Source organism: Hakea prostrata, chromosome 8, assembly GCF_041222555.1.
Source record: "Hakea prostrata isolate BN-2017 chromosome 8, UWA_Hpros_2, whole genome shotgun sequence".
Classification (NCBI taxonomy): Eukaryota; Viridiplantae; Streptophyta; class Magnoliopsida; order Proteales; family Proteaceae; genus Hakea; species Hakea prostrata.
The window spans coordinates 7375672-7395904 of NC_142607.1; the positions used below are offsets into that span (position 1 = coordinate 7375672).

The following is a 20233-nucleotide window of genomic DNA, read 5'->3' on the forward strand; positions in this document are numbered from 1 at the left end:
TTCCTTTTTAAATGGAACCAACCCGTTTTAACATAGGCGAAACGGAATGGGTCCCTTTTAAAAGGAACCATTCCGTTTCATAAGACCCAGTGATAAAACGGAATGGTTCCTTTTTAAACGGAACCACTCCGTTTCAGAAGATTCATTTACCAAACGGAATGGTTCCTTTTTAAATGGAACCAACCCGTTTTAACATAGACGAAACGGAATGGGTCCCTTTTAAAAGGAACCACTCCGTTTCATAAGACCCGTGTTAAACGGAATGGTTCCTTTTTAAGCGGAACCACTCCGTTTTGAAGACTCATTCTACAACGGAATGGTTCCTTTTTAAATGGAACCAACCCGTTTTAACATAGACGAAGCGGAATGGGTCCCTTTTAAAAGGAACCACCCGTTTCATAAGACCAGATGATAAGCGGAATGGTTCCTTTTTAAACGGAATCACTCCGTTTCTGAAGACTCATTTAAAGCGAGTGGTTCCTTTTTAAGCGGAACCAATCCGTTTTAACATAAAAACGGAATGAGTCCGTTTTAAAAGGAACCACCCCGTTCATAAGACCCGTGATAAAACGGAATGGTTCCTTTTTAAGCGGAATCACTCCGTTTCAGAAGACTCATTTACGAAACGGAGTGGTTCCTTTTTAAACGGAACCAATCCGTTTTAACATAGACGAAACGGAATGAGTCCGTTTTAAAAGGAACCACCCCGTTTCATAAGACCCAGTGATAAAACGAAATGGTTCCTTTTTAAACGGAATCACTCCGTTTCAGAAGACTCATTTACCAAACGGAGTGGTTCCTTTTTAAACGGAACCAATCCGTTTTAACATAGACGAAACGGAATGAGTCCGTTTTAAAAGGAACCACCCCGTTTCATAAGACTCACATACGAAACAGGCTGGTTCCTTTTTAAACAAAACCACTCCGTTTCGGAAGACTAATTTACCAAACGAAAGTGGTTCCTTTTTAAACGGAACCAATCCGTTTTAAAATAGACGAAACGAAATTATTCCGTTTTATAAGGAACCATTCCGTTTTATAAGACCCATAGACGAAACGGAATCGTGCCTTTTTATACGGAACGACTCCGTTTCGTCATCCTCTATAGATAATACGGAATGGTTTCTGTTTAAACGGAACTACTCCGTTTCATAAGACCAATAGGCGAAGCGGAATGGTTTCTATTTAAGCGGAGCGACTTCGTGTCATCATTCCGTTTAAAAAGGAACGTAATTTCAAAGTATGTCCATTTCCTCCAAAGTGTGTTCTAAACAAAAAGACATCACATTCGACGGCTTTACTCACTTTGTTCATTGGAGACAAGTTAAATTTAAACTGTATTTGAAACAAAATATTTAAAATGTTAAATGAATTGATTTAAGCTTTATAGGAATTGCGGATCACATAGAACATAGGAGGCATCTTTCAATTGGCTAATCCAATTTTCATACTCTACAGGTGATCTTCCTCTACATCACATTTCTCATGTACATTTGACCCCAAACATCTAAAATGATAAATTTGTGGGATTTCATAATTTTTTACAATCGAAAGTGTATGAAGGCAATGTAGGTCCATGGCAAACAACTACAACCACATAATTTGTTAGATAGGCAGTGGTGAGAACCATATCACTCATTCGCTCTAATATTGAAATGGGACATTACACGCAAAATTAAAGCATAAACAACTTATTACAAATGAGTTTTGTTTCTTTCCAACACACCATCTTGAACCCATACACCTCTAGGGCAAGGTACAATAACAAGTACCACATACAACCTGCCATTGTTATTATTCAAAATCTTATTTTTCATGGTAATTAGTTGAAGGGAGAAGTTTTTTAGATCCACTAGATAAGAATGTAGATTACAAGATAAGCAGGTTTTAAACTAGTTTCACAACCAATAAGATTTGAAACCTGCTTTAGTCTTTCTGAGGTGACCAATGAAATTAAGAATTAATCAGAATCTTCTTCATTATCCTCAAAATCAAAATCACCAGCAGGTTCTTCCTCGCTCTCTGAATCACTGATCACATACATGCTCTTACCCCGGGTAGCCCTTTGTGGTGTGGGCCTAGATGGAGGTGGCACAACATCAACCTGAACCTCACTCTCCCCATTGGAATCTTCAGAAGCAGGACTCAATTCTTCAGTAGTGCTTATTCCTCCAACTCTGCCCATGACAGAACCACTCTTCTTGTTAAATGGGGAGGCTCTCATTTTCCTTACTTTCTTCTCAGGTGACACCCCTGCATTTTCAGCAGGCTTCAGAATCTATGTTATTAGCTTCGGATTTAACAGAGTAGGTGGTTTGTTGGCCTGTCCACGCTTCTTTGTGGTGGCATTGGTTTTACTGGCACCCCTCTTTCCTGGTTTTTTCTTCCCCTGTGCCGGGGGTGCTTTGGTTGCTTCTGTCTCCATTTCTGTGAAAAGAAGAATAAAGGAGAAGTTATAATGGGAGTCTGTGATTATGGGAGGAACCAAAATTATTCTACTGAATTCTAGAATCAATGTGGTACCTGTTGACAGTTCTGGTGAGGATTCAAGATTACATGCTGCCAATGTATGTAGTTGCCTCAACAATTCACCTCCACCTCTACAAAGTTGTTGATTTAAAGTTAGATAAGACGGTAACAATTTGAAGAAAACATCTGTTGACCAAGTATAGCATTCATTCATACCAAAATCAGACATTTAGGGAAGACTACAGCAACAAGATCATTTCAACTACTTCATCAAAGTAAAATTAAAAGACAATCATCTGTGATATTTAAGCTACCATTAAGAGGGAAAATACAAGGAAGAGCGTCGCATAAATAAGGCAGATGAAGAACAGTAGGTTGAGAACTTACTTAAGACTACCACCAGTCAAAAGACCACTTAGGTGAAATATATCACCTTCAAGAGTTACACTTGGGGTGGAGGTTTTCCTATTAAAAGCTACCTATAAAACAAGCCACCAAGATATGTTATTATCAAGACACCCAGATATACATTTATGTGCATTAATTAGCAGCATTGCTAAAGTAGCAAGTTCAAAGAGTAATAGTAAGGTAGATATCTTCAGTGCATAAATACATCAATGGACTGGTGTGATAATAATCAAATCAAAATATACCCAACAAAATTTCAACGAAACACCTTCTTTAAATTCCATAACAACTTGAAGCATGAGATAATCGTACAAGCATTCCATGATCCTACACCCAACTTGGTAGCTGAAAAGAAACAAAACTAAAAATGGAACAGACTGCATTCTGTTGTAAACCTATTGAACTATACCAAAACCATTTGAATTTTATAATAGCCATAATGTAGACTGAATACTTTATACCAAGCCATTACATCTGATATCTGACAAAGCAACTAATTAAAAACAAGGGCACTGATAGACTACTGAGAATGAATGAAGCGCAGTTGGAGAGAATAATCAACAGTCCAGTCCTCCATAAAACTTCCCTATGATGCTAACTGAAATATTTTATTACATCCTCACTCTTAACATAATCAGAAATCAACTACTTAAATTGAGAAAATAACAGGGTAATAATTGAGATACCCAACATTTTAAAAATTTGTATATTGAACTCCAATCATTATTGTAAATTAAATTTGTGAAAGCTAGTTCAATAGTTCCAACTATACCCATCAGTACTATAGCTGCCTCTGTCATTGCCAATGCCACACTACCACTGCTGTCCAGCCATAAATTATGTTTTGCAGCTGTGATGTTCCTATCTAAACTTGGGGTTTTGAGAGTTCTAAATCCCTCATGAAGATATATAAATTGTTCACAAAATAAACACAGAAATGAGTATTCATCCAGGAAAAAGAAAAAAAAAACACAAAGCATAGAACATGACATCAATAATCATGAGAGACACATCAGCAAGGAATTGCACCAAGCCTAATAAGCAAGACTCTAAGAACCTAACAACATATGGAGTTTTGTGAACACCAACCTAATCATACAATGACCCCAGCTCTAGGATTGGGTGAATTGGAGGATCTATTGATCCTATGCCTTCCATACAGGAAATCAAGGATGATGGCAGACTTATAACTCATCAAGGATGATGACCAAATCTCATCATATATTTCTTCTTAATGATCAAACATCATGAATAGGATTAAAAAAAAAAAAATCTGGATTCCAAGTATATTAAAAAAATTACATGAATTTACAAAACTTACCTCTTAATTATAGTGGTGGTTCAAATAAGGCAATTTGATAATAAGCATACTCAAGAAAAGAGTTCGATCAATATATTGACAGAACTAATACAAGCACTCTAATACAAACGAATCCAACTTCTCCCAAAGATTTCAACCCTTAACTTCAATATCATCCCTAGTCAATAGCCTATAATGTATGAGAAAAACACACAGAACCCCTAAACTCTTCAACATACCTGCAACACACAGAACCCCTAAACTCTTCAACATACCTGCAACACTAGCCATATCTCCCATCACCTGGTCTTCTTCCTGCTTTATAGGCATTGCATCAGATCCTTGCCGAAAAACTAACACAAACAACCATTCCTGGATTCGTATTCTGCAGAAAATTTCTGCAAATCAAACCATCTTCGTAAGTAAATCACTCTTCTACGGTCCATAAGGCACACCTTTTCTTCTGCACAGTTTTTCCTTTTTTTTTATTCAGGCCTACAAATCAAAACAGAATCTTCCGTTGGCCTGGTTTCAGACCATCCACCATAGACGGGATTGATCTTTGCAGATCAGCCATGGAAAACAATATCAGCTCCTTGTTGACAAAATCACTGTACTTTATTAGCTTCTCTTTCTGATCAAGGTAAGTACCAGGCTGCAAAACGAGAAAGAACGGCAACATCATAATTTGGTGGATATACAATTCCTAACTTCCAAATGCTGTTAATTAATATCTTTACTTTTTCAATGTCGTCAATGTGGATCACTGAGATGATTAAACCTCAAATTGCCTGAGCCAGCTCTTCCTTGCTTCAATCTTCTTCTTGCTGAATGCAAGCTCGATGGCTTCTCCATCTTGCTCATCTGCCCATAAAAAATCCTTCTTGTTCTTCTGAAGATCTTTGAAATATTCCTTGCCTTCTTTTGATGTGCTAGTACCCAACCCCTGCCCAGATAACAAAATGTGATTATAATTGAGATGGGACATGAAGTCAAAATGATTATTAAAACAGGCCAATTGCATACCTTCCAGTAACACATTTGATGAACCTTCAAGTGCTTGACGCCATTGGATAAACTATTCTCTCAAGGTAGAAAAAGTATATAGACCGAAAGAGAAGAACAAACCCTAATTAAACGACAATCAACGCTATTTTTTCTTGTAGTGATTTGCTACATCCAACAAATATCCACTCCTTTACAACCCAATGACAAATCCCTGACCTAATAACTTATAATCAGTTGCACAAATCCTACTTAGACATCAGCTGCATTTAAAGATTTTGCCAACCACATATGAGCACTAAATATTTTCTTTGCACAACAATTTGAGTAACTCTTGGCTTTTCCTTCATCCTCTTCTCTCCTTACATGATCACCAATTATCCTATGTTGATAGCAGAAAAAGAATCAAAAAGTGCAGGAAGTATTACTAATGTACAGTGAAGAAATGATTCAAGCCAGTCAATTTTACCCAACGCAATCACTATTGAATTATTCAGCCAAATGCATCCATCTTTTGTACTTCAAAGAGCACATAGACCTTTACACTTGGTATAAGCTTTGGAAGTAAATCCGTCAATCAAGTTGCAAAAGCCTTGGGTTCCCAAGTTTATAAGACATAATAAAACTCCTTTTATAGGAATTGAGAAGTAAGATCAAGAAATGAAGATTAACCTGAACAACTTTGTGTTGTAGCTGACCCTTGCACTTTCCTGTAGCTTAAATTCAACCCACTCATCTGGATTGAGAGCTGGAAAAGGAGCAGAAACCCTAAATCAACAGCGATATTTGGAGGGTTGATTAAATCCTCCAAGAGCCCGATCGATCCAACTGGATTAAACTGCAGCACTTACCTTCAAATTCGAGGTCAGCCTTCTGTTTTGTTGTTTACCGTCAACTTCTAATTTACTTATGTTATTGATGATGTATAGCAACTATTAATGATACTAATGTACACTGGTTCTTTGTGGGCTACTTCTGAATTAAGTTAGGGTTTTGAAACCAAAGACACTGATCCTAAGGATTATATTATGTATTTCTCTGGTTCGCTCATGATTATTAATTTGAGATGTCATCATTCTCTTCTATCTAATTTGAGTCCCATTGATCTATTTGGGATTTCATTTCTGTCTTTCTTGTTCTTTGAATATTTAAATTTGAACCTGAAGGGGCTTAGACCTATTCTGGTTCTTGTCTAACAGTGTAGGCAAACTTTTTACCAGTTTTTTAGCCTCTTCAGCTGGTTGGTTCTTTAGTTATTGTGTTCAGTATTTCTGTCTTATTGTTCTCTAAATCAAGGTCAATGCAATTTAGCCAACATGTAAGTCAAATGTATTAGGACTGATATTGCATCACGCACAAAATCAACATATCTAAGGACTTCAATAGGTGCATGTTGAAGTGAGGTTCAATATTAGAAGGGGGAAATTAAAGAAAATGAAATACCCAGACATGGATAAAAAGGGCAAAATACACCTAAACCAATCAAGTATCCAACAAAAGGAAAATCAACATATATAGAAAATCAAGCAGGGTCTAGCATATTACAAGTTAGGTGGTACCAGGAACCCACGTCTCACTCTACTTCATGAAAGTTGAAGCCCAAAAACAATATGTTGCATGGAGAAATAAGCCCCTCAGCCCAATTCAGATGTGTATAAAAAAACAAAACAATAACCCAAAAGAAAAAGTAAAAAATCAACTTACAAGGATGTTGGAACTAGGACAATGTGCATCATTTAGTCCAATGATCAAATGGTAATTAGAAGAAAAAAAAACCTCTGCCAATTCAGATGAGTATAAAAAACCAAGACAACCAAAATTAAAGGGAAAAAAATCAACTTATAAGGGCAGTGGAACTAGGACAATGTGGATAATTCAGTCCAAAATGATCAACTGGAAATTAGAACGTTGGAACTGGACAACCAAACCACTAATTAATGCAATCTCAAAATTCAGACTATGCATCTTAAATGTAAATAGGCCCAATAATCGGTGGTAAAATTTGAATTACAGAAGCAACTGTGTTGTTAAGGGAAGAAATCAGATGAATGAAAAAGAACCAAAAAGAGAAAAGATCAATCTGCATTTTTAAGGAAACAATTTGCCTGCACAACTCCACAGCATCAAAACTCTTAGAAAATTCTACCCACCCCCCCCCCCCCCCATAAAACCTCAAAAAAAGGCTCATTTATTCTACGCAAATCATCTCTAATCGATGAGGGTTTGTATGGCACATATAAATACCTTCTAATCGACTCATAAAAAAGATCCCTGATCATTCTAATACACTCAATAAAGCAAGTAAACTCAAGATAGAACTCCAACAAACTATTAAATAACTTAATCTAACTCAGCCACTGAACCACTAAGCCCATGTGTTAAGTATCCTCATTTTATGAGTTCACAAATTAGGTTCACCATGCAACAAAAGTTCCCAGCCTATAATATAACTAGGCACATCAATCTCAGCCCATTGGACTGCCACCAGAACTTAGGGGTCTCCCATGCTCATACAGGATTAATGTACAACGCCACAAACAACCCAACCAGGCGACACCCACCACCAAAGAGGCCCACGGATATTTTCTTTTCTTTTATCAGTTTGGGTTTGGGTCAACGGTCAGCCATTTGTCACACAAAGACCCGCTTCAGAAGCGTTTCAAATAACATTATTTTCTTCCCGCAATAACAGTAAAAACTTATGGATGATTAAATCGTTTCAAGGAAAAACAAAGGCATTACACTAGTATAATACTTGCAGCAACTTTTGATTAAAGGTATTAAACAGACCTATTAGCTACTTTAAAGCTGATGCAGAAAACGACTAACTCTTTCACATGGGAAACCAGGAGATATGCGACCGTAAACCCTAAAAACAAACCAGGAGATATGCGAAGAAGCCTGGGGAAAGGGATTAAATGAACGACCTTGGACTGTAAGTCTTACCTGATACACACCGTTCAAAATGAAACAAAACACGAGTTCAACTCGTCTTCTCCTCAGCTTCCTCTTCTTCTTCTCCTTCGATCTTCAGACGGAACAGCGAGTTGGTTGTGCTTGCTGTTCTTCTTCTTCTCCTTCGATCTTCAGACGGAATCGGTCATAGATGACAGTGGGCGGGGTGAAAACTGGTGATTTCAACGGTGCTTCTTCTTCTCTCCTTCGATCGTCAGAGCTCGAAAGGTTTGTGTGAAAGCTGCTGCACCTTTTGTGTGATTTTCAAATTTGAATTTGAGCCCCGATCTGTACATTGCTTGATTTCATTTTTGGATACGTATTTGGTTTGACTGTATTATTAAAACGTATTCAACAAACTGTATGCAATACCACTACAAAACCCAACAAAACAAACCAACTTGAACCGTTGGGTTATGTTAGACCGAACCGTCAGCACCAAAACCCACGCTTTAATGATGTTTACAATTTTTTATACGAGGGATAAAGCGCACCGTCCGATCTAATCGGACGGTGCGCTTAACCGTCAAGCGCATTTATTACGCTTGACTATAGCAACGCCCCATCAATTCGGGTTTTTTGCTTCAGTTTAATTCCACCACCCCCCCCCCCCCCCCCCCCCCCCCCCCCCCCCCCCCCCCCCCCCCCCTCTTTTTTTATTTTTCCCCTCCTCCCCCTCCTTTTTCTTTTTTTTTTTCTCTTCTTCTTCTTTCTTTTTTTTTTTTTTCTCTTTTTTATTTCTTTTTTTTTTTTTCTTTCTTCTCTCTTCCCCTTTCTCCCCTTCTCTCTCTTTCCTACCCCCCCAACCGCCGCCGCCGCTTGTGGATGAAGAAATTGATCCAAGATATGGCGTTGAGAAGAGACTCGTTCCCACCGGCCCAAATCCCCTCCATAATTGATGTCAATTTCTTCAATCCTTCTCTTCTCCCTGTCTCTTTGTTTTCTTTGAAATCTTTCATGGAATTGAGAGAGAGAGATCGCCTAAGAGGCTGCTGGAAGATCTGCTTCATCAATCACTAGAGGCTGCTGGAAGAACGAGAAGAGGAACCAGTATTTTCTTTTTATATTTTTCTTTAGATGTACTTCAAATTCAGGAGAATCCCATGAGCTCCATTAATTGAGAGCTGTTGAAGGTGTGTGCACAGTGCGCGCATACTCAATTCTGTCATTTCATCTCATCTGTACCATCTTCAACTGCAATCAATATCTTCATGTGTAATTCTTGTATATTTAAGGACAATATTAACAGTCTTGCCTGACCCCATCTCTCTCTTATTAACATACATTAATAATCTTGCCTGACTCTCCCACTCTCTCTCTCCCCTACCATGCACACCATTGAGATACATTAATAATCTTGGTCCACATAATGGTTGTAATGAAAATCCATGGACACCCCCCTCTCTCCCTCCTACACATACACACCCACACGGGTACACAATGGATCAATGTACCCAAATAAGCTAAGTTCTACTCCAGATCAAATCCCTAATGAAGATAGCTGAATGATAGTGGTGTTCTTACTAGGTATAGATGTTTTACATACACTTCTACTACTATGTGTTATTTAAAGACTTGGTGATGGTAGATAGGGAGTTAGGGCTTGGGAAGGTAAACTGTAAGAATGATTCACCAAACCCTCTAATAGTTTGATCTTAATTGTCAGTCAGCATTTGTTATGCTCAAAAGTATTTTAAGCTCTCATTACCCCCCAAACTATATGAGGATTTCATATGTGATTTTTTTTGGGTGAACATATGTGATTTTGTAGTCTGTTGATTTGGAGTGGGATTCTTTAGTTTACCGTTGATCCACTGACTTTAGGTATCATATTATTGATGTGATTACTCAATGCAACTTTTGGAGATCTCTAACATGAAATTTATCAAGGTTTAAAATATTGTATCAAATATCAAGTATTGTCTTACATTGAGTATTGTATCATAGTGGAAAATATATTTTAGTACAATCCAATATGTATTATTTAAAATTAAAAGAGAGATATTATCATATGGGCTTTCTACACCATCCAATATAGATACGTAATGATAGTATCGTATCATGTCGTGAATTACTTTATTAAAATCATGGAATCCATACTCTTTGGTTATATGAATCCAGAAATTTCAAATATGTGGATTCATAAATGAGAAATTTATGCCCATTTAGTTGTATGAATCCCTCGATTAATGAAATCTAGAAATTCACCTTTTTACATTAAAAATGTGAATATGTAGATTTACGCGTACGAAGTGAAATCCAGACCCTTACTACAAAAATGACTAAACATTTGAGCATTCACAAAATCACCTTGATAGAACTCTGCAAACCACATATTCAGGTTAACCAAATGAAATATTTTATAAACCATGACTCCATAGATTTGAAATCTCTAGATATATGAAATTCCCAAACTCAAGTAATCAAGCAGACCCTTAAATCATGGAATCCAATATCGCCGAGAGAGCCTGGTATATGTGGTCATTGGCATTTTTGTAACATTTTGTTTGCATGGTTGAAAAATTATTAATATTGGTCTTTTTCTGTAAACATTTTTGGAAATGATATAAAGGTCCAATCGACATTTCATAACCTTTGGAATGCTATTTTGATGGCATGGGGTTGTGGAATGTTATATATGCCCTAAAATTTATATATGATATTTGAATTGTCTTTGTGAGAGATTTTTGGGAGAATTAGGTAAAACCAACTCAGATGTATATGTATTGGTAAATACCAGATTAGGTTAAGCAAAATTCCCATAGGATTCTACCACTTCCCAATTGCTTCAACAACCGATGATGTAATCCATAATCATTTCGATTTTACCTGATAGATAACGATCTTAATGAAAGATGAGATCTCACATCATCAAGAAGATGATTAATTTGAATCGATCTCTTGAATTGAGAACTCAATTGAGATAAAATCATAAATACCATATTTTCATTCAAGCCACAAAGGTATGATCTTTGGGTTTTAACTTTTAAGAAACAAAATTGCAAACACAGGTAACAGAAAATAGTGAATTTGAATCAAGTTGGCATGGATGATGGAGTTCCAGAATTCAAGTACTTGATAAATTCCTGGAACTTAAAACTTCTCTTTAAACATAAAACGTAACTAGGGAAAAGTTCCTGGAACTAATCTCTTTTGAATCTACTCAAGAAAATTCGTTTACAAGAGTGTCATACTATAGAACAGGAATTCATCATGGTGAACAGAGAAAATCGTCTTTAAAGTTATTTTGCCTGATTGACAAGCTATGAAAATTGGTTTCGATGATTACATATTACCAGAAAAGATTTCGCTTCTCTCCAACTCCATGACGCTTTTAACCGTCGGAGCATATGATGAGTAAACAATCGCCTGCCTTCTGGCTAATTCCAGTTGAGATTTGCCATCCGAAAGCACCGATGAAATCGCCGAGGGATCACGGAGGTTGCAGTTCTGACGGAAACTGTCAATCGTTCGCCGCTTCGTGTACTCTCTGATGTTGTAATCGGGGAATTCTCGTGCAACTCGCAACAGAGAACGGAACAAAGCGAGACTCTCAGCTCTCAAAGCCATTGAAGAAGCGTTCACCGTCTCTGCAACTCGTAAAACAGAGCGATTTAAAGAAAGAATTCATTAGGGCAAAAAGAATCACAAATATACCTAATCGAGAGAAAGGCTACACCGTTCGATAGTCACCCGAGGGGTATGAATGTAAAAATTGATAACTTTTTCGATCTTTGCCACGTGTCAGACATTTTTCTCATCAAAGCCGTCTCGGAAAACGTTCGGAGACACTTCGTAGTCCATGGTTTCACACCCCAATAGTCTCCACAAAAACAGAGCAAAAGGTTTCGCAGATCTGAAATAGGGTTGTTCCAGATATCCAAAAGTGATTTGTAAATCGAAGATCTGAACTCCGTCAGGAATTCTGGTTCTGAGATCTCAGCTCCAATGGCCAATCCATCTGTCTTTGTGTTGATTTGCCTTTTCTTGCAGCTACTCAGCGTTAGTCACTGCAAGACCCTGAAAAGGGATGGTAAGTTCGGATCTTCCACTTCAATTATGTCTATCTAATCTCACCAATCTTTTAATCTCCACTGAAAAGTCTGAGAACTGGGTTTTCTGTTATATGGACTTTGATGTTGAGCTCACCACTGTCTACTGTAAATAAAATTTTGTTTAGCTTGGAGTTGTTTAGATTTGAGATATGAGCTAGAGTTATGGTGAAGGGTCGCTCTGCTCTTAGCTTCAGTTGCTATACTCAGTTCATCGTCTTGGATCTTCTTGATTTAGCATCGTTAACTTATCCACTTCAAGTTTGAGGCGGGTGGGAACAGGAGCTAATTTCAAATTAAGATCCCTCTTTGTCTAAGCGTTGTTCTAGATTTTATGTCTAAATATATTTGATAGTAATTTGCAAGTTAATTACCAAGATTTGATATGGCATGTTGAAGTTAGGCGAATGGATTAAACTGCACCTTAAACCGTAGTTGCAAGGTCTTCAATTGTTATTTTATTTCATATTTGTGAAATTCTCCCATGTTTTCCAATTAGTGGTGCAGCAGCTTTGACTTCATCTATAGGGGCTTGGTGAGAGTTTTCTGGTGCTTCCTAATGTTGCCACAAATTAATTCTGCTTGCAGTGAAAGCCTTGAATGAAATCAAGTCGTCCCTTGGCTGGAGGGTGGTCTATGCATGGGTTGGAGATGATCCTTGTGGAGATGGTGATCTGCCACCTTGGTCTGGTGTCACTTGCTCTAATCAAGGAGATTATAGGGTCGTGACAGAGCTGTAAGTCAGCTTTGTCTTGTCAATGTTGTGACTGTAAGGATTCTTTTATTATTGTTTTCTATTGGGGTTAAGGTTTGCATGTCAATGGCATTTTTCTCATCATTTTATTATGTTGTTAAGAAAACTATGTGTACATAATATAATGCTTCCGAGTCTTTATTTTTTTCAAACTGAGTTGTTTTGGACATTAAAACATGCCAGAGTAGGCCCTCACAGTTATTGAAAGATATTTCTTAACATATATACCTTCACTGTAGTTCAATTCTGGGACGCTGAACTCAACTTTTACATTTTTCACACTTATTATGAGCCAGTAATCAGAATGTGGCGATAGTTTGTGCTTACAGAGTCCAACCTTAGAATAATGTTGTGAGCAGACTTTGGTTTTTTTTTTCTCTAATGCTTATTACTTCTTACAGTGATTATTTTGCCCTTGCAGGGAAGTTTATGCTGTGTCAATTGTTGGGCCTTTTCCCACTGCTGTAACTAATCTACTGGATCTAACAAGGCTGTAAGCTTGCTAAATCTGATTTTTCTCTTCATAAATTTCATAGTACACTGTTGTGTTTCTATTTAAGTGATCAGTACTTTCTTCTCGACATCCTTTGGCATCATGTTTGCTTGGGATGATTTGAAATGATCAGTTTTGCACCTCATGTCATTTGGTATTTTTCTTCATTTAGCTCATGGAGTCTATAATTGTTAGATTGTTTATCCACTCATGCCTTTATGTCATTAAGGAGGTCAGAGCCTTTAGTTTGGTCCAGAATGATCTTCAAGATATGTTATTATTTTTGGTTTGGGCTGGAACAAACATATTTAAAGGAGAAGGAAAGGAGGGAAAAATATACCTTTTGTTACGCTTCCACAAGTGTGCTTCCGCAAACGTTATTAATAAATATGCTTTCTTTTTTGGTATCTGTGTGCAAATTGCTTTCATATCCCCCTTGGCCCGAGAAGCTTCCACTGCTCGTATAAAAGGGGATTTTCTGCTTGCAAGAAAATTTCTTAATCTGACTTAGATTTTTGTGCTTCCATATGATAAAGATCTTTATGTTATTTAGTTGGAGTTTAATCATGAAAATAGTGTAGTTCAATTTGCAGTCACGTTGTGTTTCTTTTCCTTAACAGAGTTGGCTAATATTATGACCTTTTGCTCCAGGGATCTTCACAATAACAAGTTGACTGGCCCCATCCCTTCTCAAATTGGACGGCTCAGACGTCTTAGAACACTGTATGCCTTCACTGTTCCCTATGCTTATTGATGATATATTCTTCAGTTCAATCAATTGGTTCTTTCTTTGATGCAAAGCTTTGAGTACTATTCTGCAGTATCGCTGCCTTTTTATATTTTTTCCCCCACTATTTTTGTACATATTTCTAGTTCTAGTTCTGGTTCATTTGCTATGATGGTACTTCTCAGTTACTGAGTCTCTTCCATTCTCTATTTTGGTTTTTACATTGTATTCTTGGTTTGTTGCTGTGAATTGCACTTAGAATTAGGAAGAGAGAAGAAAAGAACAGAAGAGAAGAACCCACGATGTGCTGTGGAGCTTCACAGAAACTTGTGAAGCCTCCAATGGCTTCTAGGTTTAGAGAAGAACCCCCGTGTGCTGTGGAGCTTCACAGAAACTTGTGAAGCCTCCAATGGCTTCTAGGTTTATTTATAGGAACACATTACTAGTAAAATCAGAATAGGAAAACAGGAAACAATTCATAAAAAAAAGAAGGTTTTAGAAATCCAACACTAAAACTCCATGGCACTAATTCTTGATTTTTCTGCCAAATGCCTTTCTAACAGTTGCTAACATCAGCAGGCTTATAATCTGATTTCTATTCAAGCTATCTTTTGGTAGTCCTTTGATTCCTCTAAATCTGACAGTTGGATTTGCCCCTAATTTTGATAAAAGCATTCCTTACCAACCCCCCCCCCCAAACCTGAATTTGAATTGAATCTTATAACCAGCATTCCAGATCACTTCTGATTACTCGGATCCCAGCTTTTGGGTAATCAGATAGCCATCGACTGGTTTCTATTACTGTTTTTCATAAAGAAGACATGTGGGTTATTCTTAGGTATCTTTATGCTTCTATATGGCAATCATTTATTATTTCTGTGGACCACACATTGGCTGTTACGTGTAATGCCTGCTTAGAAGCTCAGAATCATTAATTAGATTTAGTTGACCTTACATTATATCCAACAGTTACATGTATTCTGATTTTGCAGTTGGTGATGTCATTTCTTGACGTATAATGCAATATATATATATATTCCCCCCCCCCCCCCCCTTTTCCTCTGTCATTATCGTACATATTTCTAGTTCTAGTTCTGGTTCATTTGCTATGATGGTACTTCTCAGTTACTGAGTCTCTTCCATTCTCTATTTTGGTTTTTACATTGTATTCTTGGTTTGTTGCTGTGAATTGCACTTAGAATTAGGAAGAGAGAAGAAAAGAACAGAAGAGAAGAACCCACGATGTGCTGTGGAGCTCACAGAAACTTGTGAAGCCTCCAATGGCTTCTAGGTTTAGAGAAGAACCCACGATGTGCTGTGGAGCTTCACAGAAACTTGTGAAGCCTCCAATGGCTTCTAGGTTTATTTATAGGAACACATTACTAGTAAAATCAGAATAGGAAAACAGGAAACAATTCATAAAAAAGAAGGTTTTAGAAATCCAACACAAAACTCCATGGCACTAATTCTGATTTTTCTGCCAAATGCCTTCTAACAGTTCTAACACAGCAGGCTTATAATCTGATTTCTATTCAAGCTATCTTTTGGTAGTCCTTTGATTCCTCTAAATCTGACAGTTGGATTTGCCCCTAATTTTGATAAAGCATCCTTACCAAACCCCCCCCCAAACCTGAATTTGAATGAATCGATAACCAGCATCCAGATCACCTGATTACCGGATCCCAGCTTTGGGAATCAATAGCCACGACTGGTTTCATTACTGTTTTCATAAAGAAGACAGTGGGTTATTCTTAGGTATCTTTATGCTTCTATATGGCAATCATTTATTATTTCTGTGGACCACACATTGGCTGTTACGTGTAATGCCTGCTTAGAAGCTCAGAATCATTAATTAGATTTAGTTGACCTTACATTATATCCAACAGTTACATGTATTCTGATTTTGCAGTTGGTGATGTCATTTCTTGACGTATAATGCATATATATATATATATTTCCCCCCCCCTCCCTTTTCCTCTATCATTATCCAAATTATTGGAATTTTAGCCTGGTTTATTTGTTTTACTCTTGTTTCTTGTGTATTTTGTTCTTACATTTTTTTATTTCTTTTAATCTATTCCATCAGCAATCTAAGATGGAATAAGTTACAAGATGTCATTCCTCCAGAAATTGGTGACCTTAAGCAACTAACACATCTGTGAGTAATTTTAACCTTGGTTATGATGAGTTTTTAATATCTATTAAGTGATCAGTTTACTTATTTAGTGGTCTATTGACTTAATTTTGTAGCTACCTGAGCTTCAATAACTTCAAAGGTGAAATTCCCAAGGAGCTTGCAAATCTACCTGAGCTCCGATATCTCTATCTGCATGAGAATCGCTTTACAGGCCGAATCCCACCGGAACTGGGCACTTTGCAAAATCTTCGACATTTGTAATTAGCCTATTTCCCCTTCCCTTCATTTGTTGAAGTAGATTAGGTTTTGGGGTCTTATTGCAGAATGTTCTGTTTATAATATGCATTACCATTTTCTCTACCGGTGAAGCATTTAAGTTTCTGATGCATTGTACCATTTTCTCAGGGATGCTGGTTACAACCATTTGGTGGGTACCCTAAGGGAACTCATCCGCCTCGAAGGGAGCTTTCCTGCTCTGCGAAATCTGTACGTTGATTATTCTTGTTGAGTTGCAAATATTTCGAGTGTTTTTTGCATCACTGGAATGAAAATTTTTAATTTCTTTTTCCTGCAATTTATAATTTAGGTACCTGAATAATAATTTTTTGACGGGAGGAATTCCTGCACAGCTTGCAAACTTGACAAATCTGGAAATCTTGTAAGCATTATATTATTCAAAATGACCATTAAGTGAGGCAGCATTGTGGCATATTTATTTATTTTTCCCCCTCATTTTTGCAGCTTTCTTGCATTATTATGTGGCAAATAATCTGTGTTGTGATTGTAGGTATCTATCAAATAACAAGATGTCTGGAGTTATACCCTCAGAACTTTCCCATATTCGTAGATTGACTTACTTGTGAGTCTTTGCTCTACTTGTCAATTTACTTCAATTCTCTTGTTGTTTGCAATAACTTTGTCATATGGGAAAACAAGAAATCCTTGCCAAAGTCCATACTTGTCTCATTTATTAAAGTTAGGAGTGGGGACCACCATGTAATAAATCCTTTCCAAGATTGGGACCACCATGCAATAAACCCTATCCTAGAGTCTGACTGACTAAAGAGCCAACATTGCCATCTGTTCAGTTCTTCTTAAGCATCAGAGAAAGCATACCATGAGTTAGGCCTGAATAGTGGATCTTTACATTCCACATCAGGTTAATTCTTCCCATAAGATCAGCTTATGGTGGAACTCATTGAATGTGGATGTTGTTAACCTAACCCATTGATGAATGACACATTTATTGCAGTAAGACTTGCTTCCTTGCTTGTTTGCATGGTGGGGACAATGGAGTCAATACTATATAGTTGTTTCTGTCTGAACAAGCCATTTGTTTCCACAACTATTACCATCCTGTTGCATATTGTTTTCTTTTTTTTTTTTTTTTTTTTGATGATTTTTCACATACCTGCCTTCTTTAGGTTTTCAATCTCCATCCATGAATTTTCAATTCAGGGCCCTCTAATAATGCTACATATTTAATGCAAACAGAAGTTTGATTTTTTACAGGAACTAGTAGTAGTTTATTGTCCAGCCCGAGTAATCTTTCACTTGTGGAAATTGAAAATTTTCAGCCTGAATGCAAAGTTCAGCTTTGAGATAAATTTACATAGTCACCATCTAGACATTGAATTTGGCTATGAAATCAGTATCTCTGGTCACTCCTGTCAGATGAATCACTAAGAGGAGACCATTTCGCTCTCCTGTTGGCACTTCTAATGGTTGATGTTTTATGCTATTTTTGGGGGAAGCTTAGATTGCACCTGCAACTTCATAGTTGTAGCAGATTATGTGGTAATTTGAGCTAGCTGTGTGACTGGTTTTTTGTCATTCTTTCGTGGTGAGAAATGGTTGGTGTAACCATCACTTCAATGTATCTGAAAGTGGTTCTGTAGTTGTATGTGGATGATGGCAGTTGGTTCTTATCTTCATTTTCTGTAGTGGGTGAGAGAAGGCATATAATATGCCTTAACATATTCCAGTGATGGAATTTCTTGCAATCATTGAATTTCAGGTACTTGGATCACAACCAATTTTCAGGGAGGATTCCAGATGCCTTTTATAAGCACCCTTACTTGAAAGAAATGTAAGTTTCCTTATCTTCTATTCAAAGTGTGATGCTCCCTTCTTTTTGGAAACTGGATGGCTGTATTTATTCACTTTGCTCAATGCACAATGTTTGAATACAGGTATATTGAAGGGAATGCTTTCCGGCCAGGCGTAAAACCAATTGGTGTCCACAAGGTCCTTGAAGTTTCTGATTCAGAATTCTTGTTTTAGTATATAGGTTCCTCTTATTATTCTTTGTCTATAAACATGCATATTGCCTACGTTGGGTCTTTGCCCCCCTAAATCGTGGAATGAAATATGATGTTCCACTGTTGCTCCCACTTGATTTTGATTAGTCTTATTCATTTGGTACAGCCAAAACTAGGCTGCTTGTAATTGTATAGCATGCACTGAGATTAATATATTAAACTTTATCTTTAGTTGCTGCAAAATACGGTTTGAACTTGATAAACGTATAAACGTAGCATATGATATACCATTCTGTACTTGAACCAGATGTTTGAGAGGCACATGCAAGACCCATTTTTGTTGCTCAGAATTGGTTGAATTTGGATCTACATCTTAAGCTTCTCTCAATTTTGGTTATATGAATCTGGATTCTGGATATACCAGACTCCATGCGGTCCATCTGGGTTTTATTATTTGATGATATACTGGACGCTTCAGAAGCTGTAGGAACCGTGCAGTGATCACCACCAAGTCCTGATGTAGTGGGCAGGATGGTGCCCTGCACAATCTCTCTCTAAGCTAAGACTGTTTTAACTTGGAGGTGTATTTTTCGGCTTAATTTTACAAGAAAACTTGCTAAAATTCCTGCAACTACTGCTACTTAGAGATGGTCATCATCCAAGCTCCTCCTTAACTCTGGATATATGTTTATTGGCTTAATTTGACAACAGAACTCAGCTAAAATCCCTGCAACTAGTACTACTCTTGAGATGGCCATCATACTGGCTACGTCTTAACCTCAGGTGGTATATCTTTTGGCTTCATTTGACAAGAGAAGTAGCTAAAATCCGCAATTGCAAATACTTGGAAATGGCCATCATACAAGAAAGGCATGTGCTGGTTCAATGAACATGCCTTTCATGCTTCATTCAAATGAGGAAATCTGCAAAGAACACTTGAATACTAACAGAACCCTGCTTACATTCCTGTAAACAAGCTTACAAGTGCAGATTTCGAAGACCAGGCAACCAACAAAGACAACTCAAACATAAACCAATTTTCATTTGTAAATAAATTTTTTTTTTGAGGGGTGGGGTGAAGGTCTATTCAATGCACGAAGCTCCCTCCACCATAGAATGTGGGGATCATAATTTATGGAAGCTTACCTTTCCTTTTTGTTAGAGATACTCCAGCTGTCACTCATCTGGCGGTTACAGATTCTATTCATCCTTCAGCTGATAGTTGTGGCGGTTTAGGGTTTAGATGTGCCAACTTGTATACCAGTGATTCTCACACCATTACTAAGCATTGTTTCCGAACTGAACATGGTTCTTGGTCACAGTGAAGCCAACTTACCAGTACATCAAGGATTTTCCTCTAAACAAATGTAAACTAGTTTCAACTTCCAATGTCTAATCTAGTTGAAAAGAGTAGAAAACAGTAATCATATTAATTACATAAAAAATTGTAGAGACAGATTCAATAAACACATAACAACTAATTAAAGCAGTTGGATGAATAACACAATAATGGCATATCCTCCAAAGGAAAGAACAAAGAACATGATCTTCATTTTGCTAGCTTCAATGCTAGAAAACCAAGCTTGAAAAAGAAGAAGCCCTTTTACCTCTCTCGTCTCTGAAAGAATTTTGTACTCTACATGATTTTAGTGCAATTCTATTGTTCAAGCCA

General features: G+C 37.3%; 2 protein-coding genes across 8 annotated transcripts; one reads left to right on the forward strand and one right to left on the reverse strand.

The window, feature by feature from the left end:
- Positions 1 to 1685: 1685 nt before the first annotated feature.
- Positions 1686 to 8612, reverse strand: LOC149006576 (DNA topoisomerase 2-like). Of its 7 annotated transcripts, XR_016174949.1 has the most exons (4): positions 4918 to 7321; positions 4453 to 4832; positions 2524 to 2948; positions 1686 to 2427 (listed from the first exon to the last, which is right to left on the reverse strand). XR_016174949.1 is itself a non-coding variant. In XM_089164650.1 (3 exons), exons 1-3 carry the CDS (start codon positions 5216 to 5218, stop codon positions 4680 to 4682), a joined length of 333 nt encoding a protein of 110 aa, XP_089020776.1. In that variant the 5' UTR covers positions 5219 to 7321; the 3' UTR covers positions 3220 to 4679. The 7 variants fall into 7 exon arrangements, 1 of the variants encoding a protein (XP_089020776.1); XR_016174952.1 differs by lacking the exons at positions 1686 to 2427; positions 2524 to 2948 and adding an exon at positions 8129 to 8612 and having other exon boundaries at positions 3220 to 4832; positions 4918 to 5564; XR_016174953.1 differs by lacking the exons at positions 1686 to 2427; positions 2524 to 2948 and adding an exon at positions 8129 to 8610 and having other exon boundaries at positions 3220 to 4832; positions 4918 to 5123.
- Positions 8613 to 11913: 3301 nt separating this feature from the next.
- On the forward strand, positions 11914 to 19295 carry LOC149006577 (uncharacterized). The gene is made up of 11 exons (XM_089164649.1): positions 11914 to 12170; positions 12778 to 12925; positions 13365 to 13436; positions 14088 to 14159; positions 16250 to 16321; positions 16414 to 16557; positions 16706 to 16786; positions 16887 to 16958; positions 17088 to 17159; positions 18318 to 18389; positions 18493 to 19295. Exons 1-11 carry the CDS (start codon positions 12086 to 12088, stop codon positions 18581 to 18583), a joined length of 981 nt encoding a protein of 326 aa, XP_089020775.1. The 5' UTR covers positions 11914 to 12085; the 3' UTR covers positions 18584 to 19295.
- Positions 19296 to 20233: the final 938 nt, after the last annotated feature.

What these genes read in the sequence shown, in the direction of transcription:
- LOC149006576 (XM_089164650.1), bottom strand. An exon ending in GCTGGCTCAGGCAATTTGAG is followed by an intron (nt 4,833 to 4,958) that starts GTTTAATCATCT and finishes CTCGTTTTGCAG; the next exon opens with CCTGGTACTTACCTTGATCA.
- LOC149006577 (XM_089164649.1), top strand. Translation starts at nt 12,086, where the DNA reads ATGGCCAATCCATCTGTCTTTGTGTTGATTTGCCTTTTCTTGCAGCTA. An exon ending in TATAGGGTCGTGACAGAGCT is followed by an intron (nt 12,926 to 13,364) that starts GTAAGTCAGCTT and finishes TTGCCCTTGCAG; the next exon opens with GGAAGTTTATGCTGTGTCAA. An exon ending in TTGCAAAATCTTCGACATTT is followed by an intron (nt 16,558 to 16,705) that starts GTAATTAGCCTA and finishes CCATTTTCTCAG; the next exon opens with GGATGCTGGTTACAACCATT.